At 45.2% G+C, this 19,644-nt stretch overlaps 2 protein-coding genes and 1 non-coding gene across 4 annotated transcripts in view; 2 read left to right on the top strand and 1 right to left on the bottom strand.

The window, feature by feature from the left end:
- Positions 1 to 5,874: 5,874 nt before the first annotated feature.
- Positions 5,875 to 16,709, bottom strand: DFFA (DNA fragmentation factor subunit alpha). 2 transcript variants are annotated; one of them, XM_068986135.1, is made up of 6 exons: positions 16,520 to 16,709; positions 14,530 to 14,688; positions 12,414 to 12,556; positions 8,662 to 8,851; positions 8,299 to 8,447; positions 5,875 to 7,407 (listed from the first exon to the last, which is right to left on the bottom strand). In XM_068986135.1, exons 1-6 carry the CDS (start codon positions 16,653 to 16,655, stop codon positions 7,195 to 7,197), a joined length of 990 nt encoding a protein of 329 aa, XP_068842236.1. In that variant the 5' UTR covers positions 16,656 to 16,709; the 3' UTR covers positions 5,875 to 7,194. The 2 variants fall into 2 exon arrangements, with proteins under 2 accessions (XP_068842236.1, XP_068842238.1); XM_068986137.1 differs by lacking the exon at positions 5,875 to 7,407 and having other exon boundaries at positions 8,158 to 8,447.
- On the top strand, positions 6,817 to 6,877 carry LOC138090911 (small nucleolar RNA SNORD77). Its single transcript, XR_011145885.1, has one exon. It is a non-coding gene; the product is annotated as a small nucleolar RNA SNORD77 (small nucleolar RNA).
- A 2,060-nt stretch (positions 16,710 to 18,769) lies between the features above and the next one.
- Positions 18,770 to 19,644, top strand: part of PEX14 (peroxisomal biogenesis factor 14) — a 139,838-nt gene continuing 138,963 nt past the window's right edge. Inside the window, exon 1 of the mRNA XM_068986123.1 lies at positions 18,770 to 18,838. Coding sequence (XP_068842224.1) covers positions 18,803 to 18,838 — 36 coding nt within the window. The 5' untranslated portion in view covers positions 18,770 to 18,802. The remainder of the gene's footprint in view (positions 18,839 to 19,644) is intronic.

Below are 19,644 nucleotides of genomic sequence, written 5' to 3'. Positions count from 1 at the left end.
TTCATTCTAAATGTAATGGTTTGCATCTACCAACCCCGAACTCCCAGTCCATCTCCCTCCCTCCCCCATCCCCTTGGCAACCTCAGGTCTGATCAAAGAAGAGAATTTTTGATAAAGATTTTTGTGGTTTTTGCCATTATTGTCAATGCAGTCATGGGGCTTTCCTTCCACATTTATTGTGCTTAGAAGTTGTTCTGTCCTCATCTTCCTTGCTTTGATTTATAATAGGTAAAAGCTACATATTTAAGTGTTCAGAATAACATTTCAGTTTACTTTGATATAAACTGTCTAATGTAAAAAATATTTCCTTCATATTAAAGGCAATTTTTAAACACTGTTCTCAAAGAGCAAAATGATTATTCCTCATATTTTCGCTAAAATTAATTTAAAAACAAATATCATGCTATAATTAAAGACAACATCATGATGACATGCTTATAAAAGTTCCATTTGCACCTGCTGTTGTAAAATACCCGTACTAATTATAATCAGTAAGTTAATATTGCTGTTACAATTCTTATGGAAGAGAGCTTCAGGTTTATTTCAGACCAAATAGAGTGAGCAGTGCTCCTTCCCAGCCTGTAGCTTGACTGCCTTAACTTCTAATACAACGACCTCCAGGAAATTCCCTGGTGGTCCAATGGTTAGGACTCTGCCCTTTCACTGCTGAGGGTCTGGGTTCAATCCTTGGTCGGGGAAGCAAGATCCTATAAGCCAGGCCTCAGGGTGAAAGAAAACAGAAACACCAACTCTGGGACCTACAGAGTTGCAGGATCTGGACTTGGTGAGACAGAGGCATATGTATTGAAATCTATTATGTATATAAATGTTTTACTTTCCCATTCCTCAATAATTTCCCACAGAAGTAAGTGGATGATGGTGAAAGAAGGGGGAGATTCCTTTCTCGTTTCTTTCTGTGATATAACACAAAGCAACTGTCGAGCCTCACATGGACCAGGATCTGGGTCTGCTCAGATGGAGGTAGGAGTAAACCCGTGCTCAGGTTCAAACCCTAATCAAATTTTAATCCTCCCCACTAGCCCTGGAATCCTTTCTTGATTACACACCTTGTTTACGGCTCTTGAATCCTAGATGCTAAAGAAAACTTCCAGCATGTGGTTTTTTTAGATGTTAAACTTTAAAGCTTAGAGATTCCTACCAGGAGTTAAGGAAAGTTTCTGATGGTCAGGATTAGTATCAGGAAAACTGGCAAAGGCTAGCTGGAAGGCATCGCAAGGATGTTTTCTTCTCTGGACACCAGGGGAACAGACTCACAAAGTATGACTGATGACCGTTCCTTTCCGTCTTCCACAGAGCTGAGCTCATATTCATAATTACTAGCTGCGTGGAGTATAATGTGATGGAAGAGTCTTAATAGCATCCTCATTTTCAAACACAGCAGCTTTCAGGGACCTGTAAGTGGGTCAGCGCACTGGTGGAAGATGCCTGCCTCAAAAGCCAGCTGACCTTCAGGATTTAAGATTCTTCTAGAGAAGAAAAGCATCCTCACTGTCTTTCAGTTTGCTTAGAACCATACGTATACATTCCTTAGGATTAGGGATTTTAATTTTTAAAAAAAATAAATGTTATCTTTGGCTACACTGGGTCCTTGTTGCTGTGTGTGAGCTTTCTTTAGTTGTGGTGAGTAGAGCTACTGTTCACTGTGGTATCGGGCTTCTGACTGCAGTGGTGTCACCAAGAGAGCACTCGTGCCCGGGCTTAGGGTGGGTGGGCACAGGAGTTATGATGCATGGGCTTAGTTGCCCCATGGCATGTGGGGTCTTCCCAGACCAGGGGTCGAACCTGTGTCCCCTGTACTGGCAGGAGGATTCTTAACCACTGGAGCACTGGGAAAGTCCAGAGATTTTAACTTTTAACTAAGTAATATCTGAAGGAATTGAGGCACCTCCAGGATATCCATCAAGTTTAAGTCCACCTTAGTTCAGGGGCCTTAGAAAAATGTAAACTGGCATCAACTGCATGTTAGGCTAGATTAACATGCTCATCATTAGTAAACTAGCGTAATTTCCTACCATCAGGTTTTTGGTAGACTTTAGTCCTACCTGGTTTAATTCCTGGGTTGGAAAGATCCACTGGAGAAGGGATAGCCTACCCACTCCAGTATTCTCGGGCTTCCCTTGTGGCCCAGCTGGTGAAGAATCTGCCTGCAATACGGGAGCCCTGGGTTCGATCCCTGGGTTGGGAAGATCCCCTGGAGAAGGGAAAGGCTACCCACTCCAGTATTCTGGCCTGGAGAATTCCATGGACTGTATAGACCATGGCATCACAGAGAGTCGGACACAGCTGAGCGACTTTCATTCATCTGCATTTGTGTAGTTCAGTATAGTCGAATGTGCAGATCTAGGACATCGAGGCCTGGACGGCTGCTAACTCATTCTCTCACATTTGTTGCCAGTATTTGTCACCAGAGTAGATCCTTAACTCCTAAGGAAGAACTGATGTGCCATAAGCATTCAACAGAAGTCCTTTCATAGTATTCGAATGTCAGGGCTGACAGCAAACCATTTCAGTGGAAACTCAGGCCTGTAAGCTCATGGGGGATACATACTCCTTGACCAGACAGTGCCTTCTGAAGGGATTACCCACATCTTAATAACAGCAGCTTCTTCAGTAGAGACAGGGATTTGATCTTGAAGAAATCGAGGATATGTCATTCAGCTGTTAAAAAGAAGGAATTTTCTATTTCTAGACTAGAATGAATGAGGCAAAGACACTGGGCAACCCCTTTTCTAGCTTCTCATATCTTTAATAAAAATTTACACTAATTTATCCTTTTTGTCTATAATTAAAAAGTGATAAAAGATACACATTCTATTCTTATTAAAATAACTGTAAGTTGGGGCTTCCCTGGTGGTCAACTGACTAAGACTCCACGCTCCCAAAGCAGGGGGCCTGGGTTTGATCCCTGGTCAGGGAACTAGATCCCACATGCTGCAGCTAAGAGTTCACATGCCACGGCTAAAAGATCCTATGTGCCACAACTAAGACCTGGCACAGTCAGATAAATAAGTGAATACACTATTTTAAAAATAACTGTAAGCTGGAGAAAAGCTAGAATTTTCATGGTGATAGTTCCTGTAACATGGTGTTAGATAATATTGAAGAAAATCTCATAGCTCTGCAGTAACCTGTTAGTTGTTTCCTTGTATTGTTAATTGTGGAAGTGCTGTCTGACTTAGTTTGAGCCAATGTTAAGGATGTGCAATCTGAAAATTCAGTGCATTTCCTGGGGAGGAGGGGATCTGTTCCTTTTACTGGGGGCTTCCTGACAGGGCAGAGGACCTCACCCTGTCAGCTGTGTAGCAGATTCAGGCAGTTAATATTTGGAGTAGATAATTTCCAAGGTCCTTAAAAACCTCAAGTAATATAAGACACAGCCAAAATAACTTAAGGCAAAATACAACAAAATAGGAGAAGAAATGCTGAAGGCAAAAAAAAAAAAAGATAATAAAAGTTAATTAGGAAATTAAAAAATCTGGTGAGTAAAGGCACATTAATAATTCTTGTAATTAATGTATTTTTTAACAGACTACTATTATTTTATTCCTTTCTTTCTGGAAAATGAAAAATCCATTAGTTTTTTTCCTTTTGCTTTTACCCAGAAATTAAAGGTTGGTAAGTGGTAATTAGCACAGCTCCTGTCAAAGCCAATTGCCTAATGGGGACCGACATTTGACTTGAGTCGAAAGAATGGAATATGGCTAATGTAGAGTTCATTAGTCCCAGCTGCTTTCTTTGACAGTCTTTCCTCCTAACATCGGCTGTGCCCTGCTCCCTCTCTCTCTCCTATTTTTAGACTTTTGCTCTGCTGCTACGTTCTATTCTAGAAGGCCTGGAAGCACAGTGGTGTAGGGGAGGTAAGCAGTACTTGGGGCAAAATAACTTTTGACTCTACATCTGGTCTAGGGTTTGCCAAGGTCTCTGTTCCCACCCACCTCTCTCTGGCCCTGGGGAGATGAAAGGAACCATTCCCTCTATATCGCTGTGCTGGTACTGTGCTCTTCCTCATACTTGTTCAGTAGCTGTCTTGTCTGACTCCTTGCGACCCCATGGACTGCAGCACGCCAGGCTTCCCTGTCCTTCACCATCTCCCAGGGCTTGGTCAAACTCATGTCCATTGAGTCGGTGATATCCTCCAACTTCCTTCATTTAATTTAACCCCTTCCACCTTGGGGCCTTAGGCTAACCTTTCATTTTTGGAAACTACTGTCCCATAAGGTTAGACTCCATATGGGTTTGTCTCGTTCCAAAGGCCAAAGTACTTTTTCTATTCTATGCAGCTGAGATGCTCAGTAGGTTTGTTTCTAATACAGAAGACCAAAACCAACATCCCGCCCATCAACTAAAGCTCTACTGTGTATTTGGTGAAAATAATTGAAGAAAACATTTTTCATTCAGTAGGGCAGAGATGGAGATGCTGATATAATTGGTGAATAGAGATAACTGCTGATACAATAGTTAATAGAGACGCTGTTCTATTATTTCTGGAACCCAGGCTTCCTTTGCTACTGTGCTAACTATAGTGTTCACAAGGCTAATTTATTTCTTTTACACTACCAACTCGAGGACTACATTTAGAAATCTTTTAGCAATCATGTTGCAAACATATTAGGTCTTTTTCATTTGGAGCTGAATTCAACTTATTATTTTGGTATTAACAAAACCAAATAATAGGGAAAGACAGGGAAGCCTGGTGTGTTGCAGTCCATGGAGTCACAAAGAGTCAGACACGACTGAGTGACTGAACTACAAATTAACAAAACCAGTGATCTGGATGTAGAGTAGAAGAGTATGTAGACTTAAGAGAAAATACAAGTAAGTGGAAAGAACACCAGGATTGCAACCAGAAGACCTAGGAATTCCTGGTGGTTCAGTAGTTAGGACTCTGTGCTTTCACTGCCAAGGGCCCAGGTTCAATCCCTGGCTGGGAAACTAAGATACCACAAGCTGGGTGGTATGGTCAAAAAAAAATAAAACCCCAAACCAAAATAAAGCCAAAAGACCTGCCTTTGAACCCTGGCCCTCCAATTAGCCTTGTGACATGAGGCAAGTCACTGATCCTTCTTGAGCATGACTTTGCTCATGTACAAAATGAGAGTTGGCACACCACACCCTCTTTAGCTCACTCAGTTTTGAGGCTCCAGTGTAGTAGGTGCTGGCACAGAGCTGACTGCAAACTGTCATAAAAATCCTCAACTGACATTACTGCCCCTCCAGGGGCATTTTGAGAACTTGGGGGCTCTTTTCAACTGTCTCAGTACCTGGAGGCTGCTACTGACACTGAATGGGTGGGGTGGGAGGTAGGCTGCTAGTCTTCCTGCAAAGCACAGGACAGTTCAACATAGTGAATTATCATCCCACATCCCACGGGTCTTCCCTCCCACCCCCACCACATGACTTTTATGTCATGCTGGCGGTTCACAGGAATGAAAACCCATTCCAAATCAGCCCCAAACCTAATTCTGTTTTATATACAAAGTATTTTTTCCAGTTTTAACATTCCCTGGCTTTGTCAAGAATGCAGCCACCTTGTAAATCAAAGACAGATGTGTTATACTGCCCAGAATGTCACTGTTCTGGGAACTCCCATTATGAAGGGCGATGCTGCTTGTGGAATTTGAGTCACTAATCACTATGTACCATGCGTGGCTGCTTCTAACAAACTCAAGGTAATTCAATTATAAGGATACGCACCTGAGAGCTTCCTTTGCCTTTTGATGGTCATCTACAAAAAAGGGCATACTGAGATGGATACAGACCATCTTATTGAAAATTATTTTTCTTTGTTTCCATTTGGGGGTATTGTGTTGATGAAGGTATACATGTAGGTAGGTTATCGGCTCTGGCTTTTATTTAAGGATAATTAAGAAGGCATTATAAAATATGCTATTAAAAAAGAAAAGATTGGGGCAAGTGAGAACCAATGGCATAAGGCATTAGTAGGAGTATGCTGAGTAGACCTGAGCCGTCCTTGAGGAAGGTCATAGGAGAAGCAAATAGCTCTTTTTGTTCTGTTTGTTTTTTGCATCTCTGCCTCACCTTAGGACTTATTGTTACATTTCTTTATTTAATAATTAGCCAATGTATTCTTAATACCATTCCATTTTCCTCTAAGTATGCTTAAAAAGTAAGTCAAATAAGTCAATAACTAATTATCTTTTTTCCCCGCAAGAGAAATTGCATTGTAGATTACAAACCTCAAAAAACAAGTTAGTACAGAAACAAGAGGAATATAAACCAGAAGTCTCTGTTCTGCACCCAGAGAGACCTGGAGTCGTATCTCACAGAGATCGATTTAATGACCTTTTTATACCCCCTGCTGATAAAACATATTAGAAAACTGAAAAGTTTCACAGTGGTAATGGATATAATTCCACAATACTGAATTAGATATTAGAAATGGTGAATTAGACTCTCTGTATGTCCCTATGGTCTACAAATTTAATATGTGCCTTTAAACAAACAAACAAAAATCATTAACTTGAGAAACAAGTTTGTGGCCATAATCAACACTGATGCGCCACCTTCTCTACCATTACTTGTGTTTAAAATGCTGCAGTTCCATCTTTAGAATGAGAATTGTGCATCTGGGCTTCCGTGATGGTCTAGTGATTAAGAATCTGCCTTCCAATGCCAGGGGTTCAGGTTTGATCACTGGTCAGGGAGCTAAGATCCAACATGCTTTGGGGCCAAAACACCAAAACATAAAACACAGGCAGTGTTGGAACAAATTCAATAAAGACTTTCAAAATGGTCCACATCAAAAAAAAAAAAAGGAAAAGAATAGTAGGTCCATTGCTATGATGGTTGCATAGATTATATCATGAAAGAGATATACCATTTGTCTGATGTAGAAAGAAAAGAAAAAAAAAAGAATAGTTGGTCTGACACATGACAGCTTCTTTTCCATGCCCTTCACAACTACTATTACACAGAGAACATACGAACTTGCAATTAGAGGAGCTGGTGCAGCCTTATGGTTCAATATGTAAAGAAAGCTGGAATGGCTTTTCTGAAGAAGACCCGAAGCCTGTCTTCCAGTCTGTTCCAGGAGAACATTCTGAAAGGCAGGGGGTGGAGGAGTATGTAAGTAGCTATAAGGATTAGGCTAAAGGTATTTACTGACACTGACACGAAACCCAAGGTTTTCTTTGGCATGTTGCTGGCCACCAGCTACATGGGGTCTCGTCTGGTTCGTTTGGGGTTCTCCACGTCTCCAGGCAGTGAACTCATCCTTGCTGAAATGCTCCTCAGAGAACGCAAGCTCTGCACCTGCTGGAGGCGTAGGCTAAGTTCCTGATTACAGGCCTGTTGAACGGCTTCCGTCTTCTTTATGTCCCAGTTCAAAGCAACAGCCAGTGCTTTAGGGTCCTCCTTGGCAACCAACTGCGGTGAGAAGAAGAACCATTGAGAACCAGCCCCTCTGCTGCTCTTGCGATTTCCTTTAGGGGAGGTGAGAATTGGCAGTATCAGTCTCTAGCTTTATGCTGAGATGCCAGGTTTCCTTCCTATGAAGCTGTCACAGGCCTCTGCTCACCGTACAACAGGAAAGGACCTCTAGAGAGTCGTTTACTTGAAGCATAAAGTCCTCCGCTCACAGGAAATTTAGCCAAGTTCAATTCAATACAGCCTCTTTCCCTTCTAGCTACACTGAGGTAGTGCTGGGGACAGGGACAAGGAGGAGCACCCACTCATGGGTTCCCTTCTAGTTCCCTGGTCTGAGAGTCAGAACAAGACGACCCTGTTGCACAGGTCCTTCCCAGGAATATTTCATGTACCTCTGGGCCTGTGGATCTTTTTCAACCACTGGCAGATGCATCTCAGGAGCCTGAGTCCTGTAACTCCTCCCTGTCGGACTCAGACATTTCATTACCTACTCCGGACCAGAGAACAAGACTGGATGATCTGAGAGAGTGCACCTATTTTGTTTAAGATTTAGATTATGTGAGACGTTTGCAAACGCTTTGCATGTGGTGGTTTAGTTGCTAAGTCGTGTCCAACTCTTGGGACCCCATGGACAGGGAAGCCTGACAGGCTACAGTCCATGTGGTTCTCCAGGCAAGAATACTGGAGTGGGTTGCCATTCCTTCTTCCCAACCCAGGAATCAAACCCGAGTCTCCTGCATTGTAGGCAGATTCTTTACCAACTGAGCTACAAGGGAAGCTTTGCATGTAATAGTAGGCAAATTGGCAGCTATGATTCAGGGTCTGCAGAGGTGAAAAAACCCTGATACAAGTGTCTCCCTGCAAAGGTCAGGGTCCCTGGTGCTTGCCCACCTCCAGATCCTGACTAGACAAACTCAGCTCTGGGGCAGGTTTCTCCTTCAGCGCCAAGAGGATCTGGCTCGCAGGCGTAACTTCGGAGGAGCTCTCTCTAATGCCTGTGTCAACAGCATCCCTCTCATCCCCAAGGTCAGCTCTGGACTCTGCAAAGCAGATGTGAGACAGAGAACACATCAGCATGCCATGCGCACACACAGTCACCCCAACAACCAGCCAGAGCAATCAGGCGGGCAGACAGCAGCCTGCCATCTTAGAATACCCACAGCTGTGGCATCACTCTTCTTGAGCATACGAGAAGCATCCGGCTGTCTCTCAAGGAAAGGCTCCCATCAAGCAAGATCTCAGCACAATGCCTACCTTGCTGCTTTGACAAGATGCCACCTTCCTTCTCCAAAGCCCGAAGGTAAAGTTCCAGGAGCTGCCTGGACTGACGGGCTTCCTCTCTCTGGTCAAGCACCTGCTGGAGGGTGTTTTGGAGCCCCTGGACTGCCACATGACTTTGGCCGAGTTCCTCAGCCAGCTCCGAACACGGGACATCAATGAGCATCTGACAAACAAATATTGGCTTTAAGACATCTGAAAGTACATTCTGAACATGATGTTATGTCTCTCAAACGCATCAATTTCAAAGACTCATCTCATCTGGTTCCCAGAGTTGTGCAGTATGGCTGCCTGAGAGTCAGGAGTGATGTGTTGTATTGCGCTAAGTCTCTTCAGTTGTGTTGGGCTCTTTGCGGCCTCATGGACTGTAGTCCGCCAGGCTCCTCTGTCCATGGGACTCTCCAGGTAAGAATCCTCTTGCAAGGGGTCCTCCTGGCTGAGGGACTGAACTGCGCCTCTTAAGTCTCCTGCACTGGCAGGCTACTAGTGCCACCTCGGGAAGCCCGAGAGTCAGGAGAGGGGCATGCAACTTTTTCAGTTTCCCTCTGGTGAAAGAATTAAGAAAATGTTGCCTTTAGTACCTTATTAAAAACAAAACAGGATGTCCCTGGTGGTCTAGAGGTTAAAACTCTGCACTCCTGCTACAGGAGGCTCGGATTCGATCCCTGGTTGGGGCACTAAGATCCCACCTGCTGCACTCACTATGCACCACAAGAAAACAGACGTAAGATGCTTAGGACAGAAAGTGAAAAGGAGGTCTGCTGGAGTTTGTGAAAGGCTTCTTTGAGGAGCCACTTTATACGTTACCCGTAACTTTGATATTACATCCATTTGTGAACAAGTAATATTAATACACATTCATAAGGTCCAACATTCAAGAGGCACAAACTTTATGAGGGAAGAACTAGTATTACCACCATTTCACAGATGAGGAAAATGAGGCAAGAGCAGTTAACAACTTTGCAAGGATCAGTGTCAGAGCTAATCCTTAGGATCCTGTGCTCTTCCCTTCTCTCCCTTCCATTCTCACTCCCCGTGGTTCCTTTACCTGCCATTTTCCTCCTACCCGCCATGTGGCCAGCCTCTGCAAGCTCCTGTCCTAAGCTTCCCTGTGCAGAGTCTAGCTGTCAGGGCTGGGTTCACTTGTATTCCAGCATCCCTGTTCTGGTGAGGACTGTTATGCCTTTTATCCTAAGGGTATCATAATTTGCTAGTCTTTTGGGATGGGAAGGGATCTCATGACCCCTTTCTGTTTCTTAAAGAAGAAAAAAACCAAAGAATAAAAAAACTCCTGCCTTTCCTTTGCCTGGCCTAAACCTTTCTATGGCAGGTACCTCTTATCCTTCTGTTTCTTTCTGTGTCCCCTCTTGGGACCTGCCAATGTTTCTCAACTAAACTTCTATGAATTTATTCTATGGACAAGCATGTGTGCAAAATGACACTGGTCTAAGTTTTTTTGCAGCACAGACTGAATAGCGAGACTGATAACAACCTGCATGTCCCCCACTGGGGGAGGCTCATTAAATAAGTTATGGTGGGACTTCCCAGATGGTCCAGTGGCTAAGAGTCTGCTTTCCCAACGCAGGGGGCTTGGGTTCAATCCCTGGTCAGGGAACTAGGTCCCAAATGTTGTAACCAAGAGTTCACATGCCTCGACTAAAGATCCTGCATGACACAACTAAGACCTGGCAAAGCAAAATAAATAAACAGAAAAATATAGGCATGAAATAGAATACTATGCAGCGATGAAAAAAAAAACACCATGATATCTTTTGTAAAGTGATCTGGAAAACTTTCCAAAATTTTCTTTGAAACAGAAAGTGGAAAGTGTGATGAAAGTGGAAGAGGAGGACATGTACATGTAATTGTATATAAAATGGGCTTCCCAGGTGGCTCAGTGGTAAAGAATCCACCTGCCAATGTAGGAAACTTGGGTTCAGTCTCTGGGTTGGGAAGATCCCCTGGGGTAGGAAATGGCAACCCACTCTAGTATTCTTGCCTGATAAATTCCACGGACGGAGGAGCCTGGGGTTGCAAAGAGTTGGTCACGACTGAGCGACAGCATATATAAACTATCTCTGGAATGGGAAACTGACAGGCCGGTTGTCTCCAGGAAGGAAAGCTGGGTGGCTGGGGACAGAAGTCAGACTTTTTCTGTATATCTGTTTTTTCCAAACAGCTTTATTGAGATATAGTTCACACACCACACAATTCACTGATTGAAGCATATAAATAAGAGGAGTTTAGTAAAATGAGTGGGCTTTTCTGTGATTGTGCAGTCACAACCACAGTCTTAGAACACAGTCACCAGCCCAGAAAAAACTGTACCCATCAGCAGTTACTCTCCATTCCTACTCACAGTCGCCAGAAACCCAACCCCCAAGCAACCACTCATCTACCGTCTCTCTACAGACTTGCATAGTTTGGCCATTTCATAAAAATGCTATCATGAAATCTGTGGCCTTTCATGGCTGGCTTCTTTCATTTAGCCCAGTATTTTCAAAGTTTCTCCACGTTGTTGTCATTGTTAGGCACTAAGTCCTGTCCAACTCTTTGCAACCCCATGGACGGTAGCTCGCCAGGCTCCTCTGTCCATGGGATTCTCCAGGTAAGAATACTGGAGTGGGTTGCCATTCCCTCCTCCAGGGGATCTTCTTGACCCAGGGATCAAATATGAGTCTCCTGCACTGCAGGCAGATTCTTTACTGTCTGAGGCACCAGGGAAGCCTAATGTATTAATACTTCATTCCTTCCTATGGCTGAATAAAATATTTCATTATTTGGATAGACAACATTTTATTTATTCATCAGCTGATGGACATTTGGATTGTTTTAATTTTTGGCTATGTCTCTTGGATTTTGAACCATGCAAATGTATTAGTGTTATTTATTCAAAATAAATATACGAGATTAAAAAATAACCAAAATGTCACCTCCTTCAAGGAGACTTCCTTGATCTCCCAATCTAGACTAGCCCCCACCATCTGGGCACACTGCTGGATTTGTCCGCCTCCTTCCACCAGAATTTGAGTTTCATCAGAGCAGGGACTGTGTCTGCCTTGTTCACCACTGTGGGCGGTTAGTCGCTTCAGTCGTGTCTGACTCTTTGAGATTCCATGGACTGTAGCCCACCATGCTCCCCTGTCCATGTGGATTCTCTAGGCAAGAATACTGGAGTGGCTTGCCATGCCCTCTTCCAGGGGGTCTTCTCAACCCAGGGATTGAATCCAGGTCTCCTGCATTGGTAGGCGGGTTCTTTTCCACTGCCACCACCTGGGAAGCCCTGTAACCCTGTGCAAAGAACTATGCCACACACAGGGAAGGGGCTCAATAAATATTTTTCTGAACTATCACACACTATTTTTACCCCAATTTTACTGGAGAGGAACCATAAGCAGAGAGGGTAAGTGACTGGCTACAGTCTTTGTGATGGAGCTGAGATTTAACTCACATTCTTTAGCAGTACCTCCTTGTCCCACCCCTTGGGCCTAAATAGTCTATGTGGGGCTGTGGCATCTGTATTTTTTAAAACAGCTCCACTCTGATGCAGAGTGAGGAGAAGAAATTTCTACTCCAAGTAAGAGAATTAGAAAAATGAAGAACCTTGGCTGTCATCTGAGAACTACTTAAAAATGAAGGAATAATGAAATTATGGTGGCAAGATGCATGGAAACTAGGACACGGAGGGCAGCAGAGGCCAGGTGAGTGTGGCTGCGGAGGAGGCTCACCTGGAGCTCCTCCTCGGACAGCAGGATGATGCTGGATAGGTCTTCCTTCAGCTGCCTGGCCACGTTTTTCCACTTCAACCCTGCCCCGCTGTCTGTTTCATCTCTGTCGAAGGACTCTTGGGTAATCCAAGCGGTACCTCCATCTGATACAGGGAGAAAATGCCAGTTAAGAGTCAGATTAACCTGCAGTGCTCTTTTCACTTCCTCCCCCAGCTCAGACCTCCGGGATGTTAGCACGTCCTTCCAACCGACCATTTAGAATAATTTCGATGCTGAAGGAAGCACCTTTTCTCAGGGATTCATGGGAAAACCAATCCCCATCTAGGGCCTTAACTTTCCCACTTATTCTATCTTCCATTTATTTCTGTGTGAGACTGCTCTGTATTCTTTTATGGAAAGCCACTTAAATCCAGTGCACGGTCATGCACACCCAGGGTGCCACCATGCTTCCCTTTAGGTTAGTTTTTTTGTCTGTTTCTGTATCCAAAAACATTCCTCCTCATCAGCATATCTCTGTGCTTGGGGATGGGTCTCTCTCTCTCTTTTTAAACTTTTTATTTTGTATTGGAGTATAGCCGATTAACAATGTTGTGATAGTTTCAGGTGGACAGCAAAAGGACTCAGCCGTACATGTATTTGTCCTCCCCCAGCTCCCGATCCAGGCCGCCACATAACACTGAGCAGAGTTCCCTGTGCTGTACAGTAGGTCCTTGTTGGCTATCCATTTTAAACACAGCAGTGTGGACATGTCCATCCCAAACTCCCTAACTGTCGGGATGAGTCTCATTCTTTTTTTTTTTTTTAATTAAATTATTTGGCTGCACAGGGTTTTAGTTGCAGCATTGGGGATCTAGTTTTCTGACCAGGGATCTAACCCAGGCCCCCTGCATTAGAAGCTTGGAGTCTTAGTCACTGGATCACCAGGAAAGTTCAGGTCTCATTCTTGACTCGAGGAGCTGCAGCCACTATTTGCTGTCCCTAGGGCCTGAGTCAGAGAAGGCAATAGCACCCCACTCCAGTACTCTTGCCTGGAAAATCCCATGGACGGAGGAGCCTGGTGGGCTGCAGTCCATGGCGTCACTGAGGGTCGGACACGACTGAGTGACTTCACTTTCACTTTTCACTTCCATGCATTGGAGAGGGAAATGGCAAGCCACTCTGGTGTTTTTGCTTGGAGAATCCCAGGGACGGGGGAGCCTGGTGGGCTGCCATCTATGGGGTCGCACAGAGTCGGACACGACTGAAGTGGCTTAGCTTAGCTTAGCTTAGCTTAGGGACCGAGTAAAAAGGTGGTTGGGAAAGTCATGCTGAAGGATGATTTCCATACTTTGGTGGCCTGGGGACTCTCCTCAAAACACTTCTTTAGCTCTTTGATCCTTGCTCATCAACATTAGTTCCCTCTGTATGGCCGGTGAGGATGATGGTAATGATAGTGACAGGGAGTATTGATTTATCTGACTGTATGCCAGATAAGATCTAAATGCTTTCTATCAGTGGCTCTTTCCTGGGAGTGATTCTGCTCACCACACACCTGTAGACACGTGACAATATCTAGAGGCATTTTGGGTTGTCACAGTTAAGGTGAGGAGATGCTACTGGTACCTAGTGGGTAAAGGCCAGCAATGCTGCTAAGTATCCTACAATGCACAGGACAGCAACCTCCCAACAAAGAATTTCCTGGCCCAACATGTCACCAGCATTGTTGAGAAGCCCTGGCTTGATACGTACTATGTTCTCACATCCTTACAACCCAAGGAGACAGGTACGATAACTACTATCTCAATAAGGGACAGAGAAGTTAGATAATTTGCTCAGGGTCACATGAGTAGTAAATGGCAGAGCTGGGATTCGGACCAGGTAGTCTGACCCTACCTGTGGCCCAGATCTCTCTGCCCTGCTGTGTTTTAGTTGCTGTGGGTCCATGAGTCACTTCAGACCTGACCCCATCTCATTCATCTTCATCCCCCGACTCAGCGTCAATCTGGCATACAGAAGGCGCTCAGTAATGCTTGCTGCATATATGCTGAAACAGCCAGCCAAACAGCAACCAGGTGCCACGTGTAGTAAAGTAAATCACGATGGAGGGTATACTATATATACGCCCGGCATTTCTTACCTGAATTGTGTGTCCACTTCTCATTCCCAGCCAATACCACAAACTTAGTATTGGCAGGAAGACACAGGAAGTAATCATCATCATCCACTATGGTACCATCCTCTGCCAGGACCAGGGTTATTGGTGCCAGGGACTTATCAATGGCCAGAATGTCACAAGCTGAGAGGAATAAAATATTTGGCAATTGACAAATATCCATAGGGAAACTATATCTGTCTTTGTACTCATTATGTATGCCCCCAGAGCCTAGAAAAATCTCTGGTAGCTAATAATAACTATAATGATGACCACTAATAATAATCTAACATTTACCATGTGCCTGGTACTATACTAAGTGCTTTTCATATACACTACTTAATCTCATAACAATCCTGTGGTAGATACTATTGTTACTCCCATTTTTACAGATGTCAAACCCAATGCTTAGAGAGGTTAAGTAACTTGCTCAAGGTCACACAGTAAGTAACTGGCATTTAAACCCACACAGCCTGGCTCTTGAAAACATTTTTTCTCCAGCTACTCAATACCCTCATTAGGAGGAACTCAACTCTTTCCTTGGATGAACAACCAACAAAAGTCTGATTTGATTCTTTGAGAATAAACGTCTTTCGTTCATTTTCTCAGTGGTCTAAATGACTCAAATTCTCCTATGTGTCCAGAGAAAAAGAAAATTTTAAAAAAGAAAGAAAAAAATACTTTATGTTCTTGCAGTATCTTCACAGTCTTACTAACCTATAGGAAAATATAAAGGAAGCAGAAGACAGAAGATTGTAACAGGAACTTCTCATCTGTGTGATCAATGGGCAAGAGGTTTTGTCCAGGGCAGGTCTGTACTTGCCTAATGATGGCAATGCCTAAAATGCTAATGGGACTAGAGCACGCAGAAAAGTAGCCGAGAGACTACAAATGTCATCGGGCAATATCATCTTGCACCCAGCAAACCCTGAATAGGCCGAGCTCCAAACCCTGCATAGGCCAAGCTCCAGAAACACAAGCACTTACATGGGCCTCTGTGCCAAGTGCATCCAGCCACTGCACTAAAGGGGCACTAAAACTTAAGAACCCTCACGCCAAGAAAAATTATGTAAACACTTATATGGCAAAAGCCATGTCACTGAAGCATTTAGAGTGCTTTGGCTGTTTCTGTGTCTCTGAAAGACTTCTATCAGATACCAGCTGGGCTGAGTGACTCTGGGAGGAAGCTCTGAACAGGCAGACATACACCTTCACTACCTGCCTAGGGATGACTCACACGTTTAACTTAAAGAACTTCTTTCAGTAAACAGTTTATTGCTACAAGCTAATAACTTGTAAGTCATTTGAATATATCGTCTCCTTGGAGAGTCCCAACAATTCAGTGAAGCAGAGCTGGAAATATAGCCACTTTGCCGATGAGAAAATTGGGGATCAACAGATGGTTAGCTGCAAGGTCAGGCAACTAGTAACAACAGTACCAGGCTCAGAACTTTTGAAAGCTAGGTCACTCACAGCAGCTGTTCCCTGTCTGGACCTCTGGGAGGGTGAGTAGCGGCTCCCTCTTTACCGCACAGGTACCTGCTAGAGCTGACGGTGGAAACCCGTCCCCAAGTCGCCGTAGGCTCACCTGGGGGCCCCAGTACCACCTTAAGGAGCCCGAGTGGCAGGACTACACCAGGCTGGGTTCGATCCACAATCTGAGTCACCGGAGGCAAGACACCGAAGTAGAGTCTGTTTTAATTCATTTGCATATTGCTTCCCGTCTGCCTTTCCACATATGAATCTCACATAAAGTAAATTAAGTTAAAACGCTTGGCACAAACGCGGTGAAACTGATAAGTCGCTATACCCACGTGAGTCATATCTGTCCCAAGGGTCCTCCACTTCAGTTACAAGAAGCCCCAAGTCGCCTTTCTTGATCTTGGTTAGCCCCGCCAGACATCCTCACCCTGCCCTTGGCTCCCTTCAGCCCGGGCTCCAGCTCCCCAAGCCCTCGCCCCGGTCCCGTGCCTACCCTTGTTCCTCAGCTCCTTGAGGCAAGAGGCCGCCACGCCGTGCTGCTCCCGGCTTTTGTTGCGGCGCAGCAAACACTGCTTTAGAGCCCGGATCTCACCGGGTTCCGGAGCTGCAGGGCCGCTGGCCACCTCCATCCTCTTCAGGATGGGACAAGACCGACTAGAAGTCAGGGAGACTGAGGCCCGGCAGTCCTCCCAAATTCCATCCCCCACGACATGCCGGGAAATGTAGTTCTCTCCGTAGCAAATCACGCGTGAGACCAAGGCACGCCGGGAGATGGAGTTCTAGGTGCTCCTAATCACCTGAGGCTAACGGGGGCATGCCGGGAGCTGTAGTCTGTGGGTTCAAAGCCGACTTAGGTCGCGCAATTCAGTCCAGGAGGTGTTTTTGTTTTCCTACCTTATATTAAGGAGTTGCATTTGCCCGTTCAAAATGAGGTCAGTAGGGGTTAATTTTGCAGTATGATGGACACGCGTATATATTTCCTTGAACTCTTTCCTCCAGTATGTTGTTTAGTTGCTAAGTCGTGTGCCACTCTTTTGGGAACCCCTGGACTGTGGCCCTCCAGGCTCCTCTGTCCATGGGATTTTCCAGGCAAGAATACTGGAGTGAGTTGCCATTTCCTTTCCCAGGGGATCTTCCCCCACCCAGAGATCGAACTAGGGTCTCCTGCATTGCAGACGGATTCTTTACCGCTGAGCCACCGGGGTCTCAAAGAGACACGACTGAGCGAATGAACTGAACTAAGCCGACTGGGAAGCCTCTTTTGCATATATAGATGCATGATATTAATACTTAAAACAGTGTCATTTTACTTTGTACTGTTTGTTTTTCCTTTCCAACCTGAAAAGATCTATAAAATGTCCCAAACTTCGCGCTGATCTGAAGGAAATCAGTTTTAAAAATTGACGAGTGTAGTTTTCAATCTTGCTGAAGAGCTAACAGAGAAGCATAAAATACTCCCACATTTCCACGCATTCAATTCTCTGCTTCAGATCTGTAAATTGGGTTGGGACCTCGGAATAAAATGCTTAAATATTAGGTTAAACATTATAATCTCAAATCAGAGAGAAAAGGAGAAATCTCATCACTGTTGAGATGTCCAGATGCTGCTTGACAACATATTTGTCTTAATACTGCTACTTAGGGAAAAGTCTGTGTTTTTCACCCCTGAAAAACCAACACTTAAGATTAAAATAATACAAAAAGTTTCCTGGCTTAAAAGGGGGGCATTTTATATAAACAAGGAATAATTTGTTATTCCTGTTATTCCTGGCCTGCTGCAGTCCATGGGGTCGCAAAGAATCGGACACGACTGAGCGACTGAACTGAACTGAAGGAATAATTATCAGACTGTATTAATTCAGGGTCAATCCCTTTCATATTTTATTAAAGGAAATCAGATTTATCTCATAAGAAAAATACATTTAAAACAGTGTTTGGTAGGAAGAATTGTTAACTGAGGCAATGCTTTTGAATATGCCATCACTGATCAAACACAACTGTGATATGAACTGACATATTTCTAATGTATACAGCTCTTCCGTGTGTGTAATGTCACAATTGGCTTAAAATCGAACAACTCAACCACTATAAAGTAATAAAGGTTCGTAGAAGCCTTCAGTTCAGTTCAGTCGCTCAGTCGTTTCCGACTCTTTGCGACCCCATGAATCCTTACCTCTCCCAAAAGCACTCGCCTTCTGAGTTCTTCTAATAGACCTGCAGACAGTTATCAGATTCCTATCTCCAAGATGTTTTAATTATGAGTGTGTGTGTGTGTGTGTGGGTGTATTTGGCCTGGACTTGAGAGCAGGAGTTGTATCTTATTTCTCGCACCTACCAAGCAGCCAATAGTAAGCACTCAACAAATGGTACTGAACCAAATCATCAATTGATTAATTAATTTCCAAGTCTCTTCACATTGATTAACTACTTAGCGTGTCCCTACATGGGCTGCCGTCTATGGAGTCGCAGAGTCGGACACGACTGAAGCGACTTAGCAGCAGCACATGTGCCCATGGGCAGAGATTTAATTCAGTAAGTATAATACACATATAAGAATGCAAAAAGGATAGACTTCGGTTTTGCGGTAAAGGAGAGACCAAATGGAAATAGCGCATGTTGACCTGTGGTGGGAGTTCCCCTCTTTTCCCACAGTGACCTGCCCCCAACACCCATCGACAGCTCAGTTCCGGCTACTTTAGTCTGGGCAGAGAGCGAGAGCGAGGGCGCTTGGGAGAAGCCTCGCCCAACGGCGATAGATTAGTCAGGCCTTAGAAAGATGGCGTCCTCGGAGCAGGCTGAGCAGCCGAGCCAGGTAAGGGGAGTGGGGTTGCCCAATAGTGGTGGCGGGGACCCCCGCTGGAGTGGGAGGGTGGCTTGGCGGGTGGCTGGGAGCCCGGTGGGGACCCTGAGCCTCGGAAGCAGGCGCCCGCGACCTCTAGCCACCTCCGGGGTCCCGCCCCTCGCCAGGTCCTCGCCGCCCGGCCCCTCCCCCGATGACCCCTCTTTGACCACATTCCCGAGCCGGGGCTTGGAGGCGCCCGCGGCCCCGCCTTCCCGCCTGCCGGCCCCTGGGGTCCCACTTGTGCTTGGCTGGAGCGGTGGCGGGACCTTAAGAAATCCCCCAGCCTTGAGCTGCGAGGGCTCCTGCTTGAGAGGGGTGAGAGGCTGGATCGTTCCCGGCCCTTCCGTCCTGGGAGGGGCCTGACTCCCTCAGGGTTCCCACTTCCCCGCAGCCTCAGCCTCCCGGGCCACCCTGCTGCCAGCCTCTTCGTTTTCAGTCACCTTTGCGCTTCCCCTGCTAAGTTGGAGGGTGGGAAATACACTTGGACTCTCAGTGCGTTGGTAGGAAGGGGACTCATTGTAAACAACAGACATCGGCGAGCTAATGGCTGGCAATCTGTCCTTGCTGCCCAATTTGGTTTTCTCAGCCAAGACTCTAGCCTTTCAGTCACAGATGCAGCCAAATCCCACTCCAGTTCGGGGACCTTGAAGACCAGTGCTCACTCCTGTTAGGAAGCAGTGGATGATAAGGCTTCTGAAGGCGTTTGTAGTCCAAAGGTGGGGTGGACTAGGGGTAAGCGGTACTTTACAATTACTGAGTGTGTGCTATCATGCCGA

This window comes from Capricornis sumatraensis, chromosome 14 (assembly GCF_032405125.1).
Source record: "Capricornis sumatraensis isolate serow.1 chromosome 14, serow.2, whole genome shotgun sequence".
NCBI classification, from domain to species: domain Eukaryota; kingdom Metazoa; phylum Chordata; class Mammalia; order Artiodactyla; family Bovidae; genus Capricornis; species Capricornis sumatraensis.
Note: the sequence above shows the minus strand (reverse complement) of the source record. Positions and strands in the feature narration are given on the sequence as shown.

What these genes read in the sequence shown, in the direction of transcription:
- DFFA (XM_068986135.1), bottom strand. Translation starts at nt 16,655, where the DNA reads ATGGAGGTGGCCAGCGGCCCTGCAGCTCCGGAACCCGGTGAGATCCGG. An exon ending in GAAGTGGACACACAATTCAG is followed by an intron (nt 12,557 to 14,529) that starts GTAAGAAATGCC and finishes TCCCTGTATCAG; the next exon opens with ATGGAGGTACCGCTTGGATT. An exon ending in TGTCTAGTCAGGATCTGGAG is followed by an intron (nt 7,408 to 8,298) that starts GTGGGCAAGCAC and finishes TTCTCACCGCAG; the next exon opens with TTGGTTGCCAAGGAGGACCC.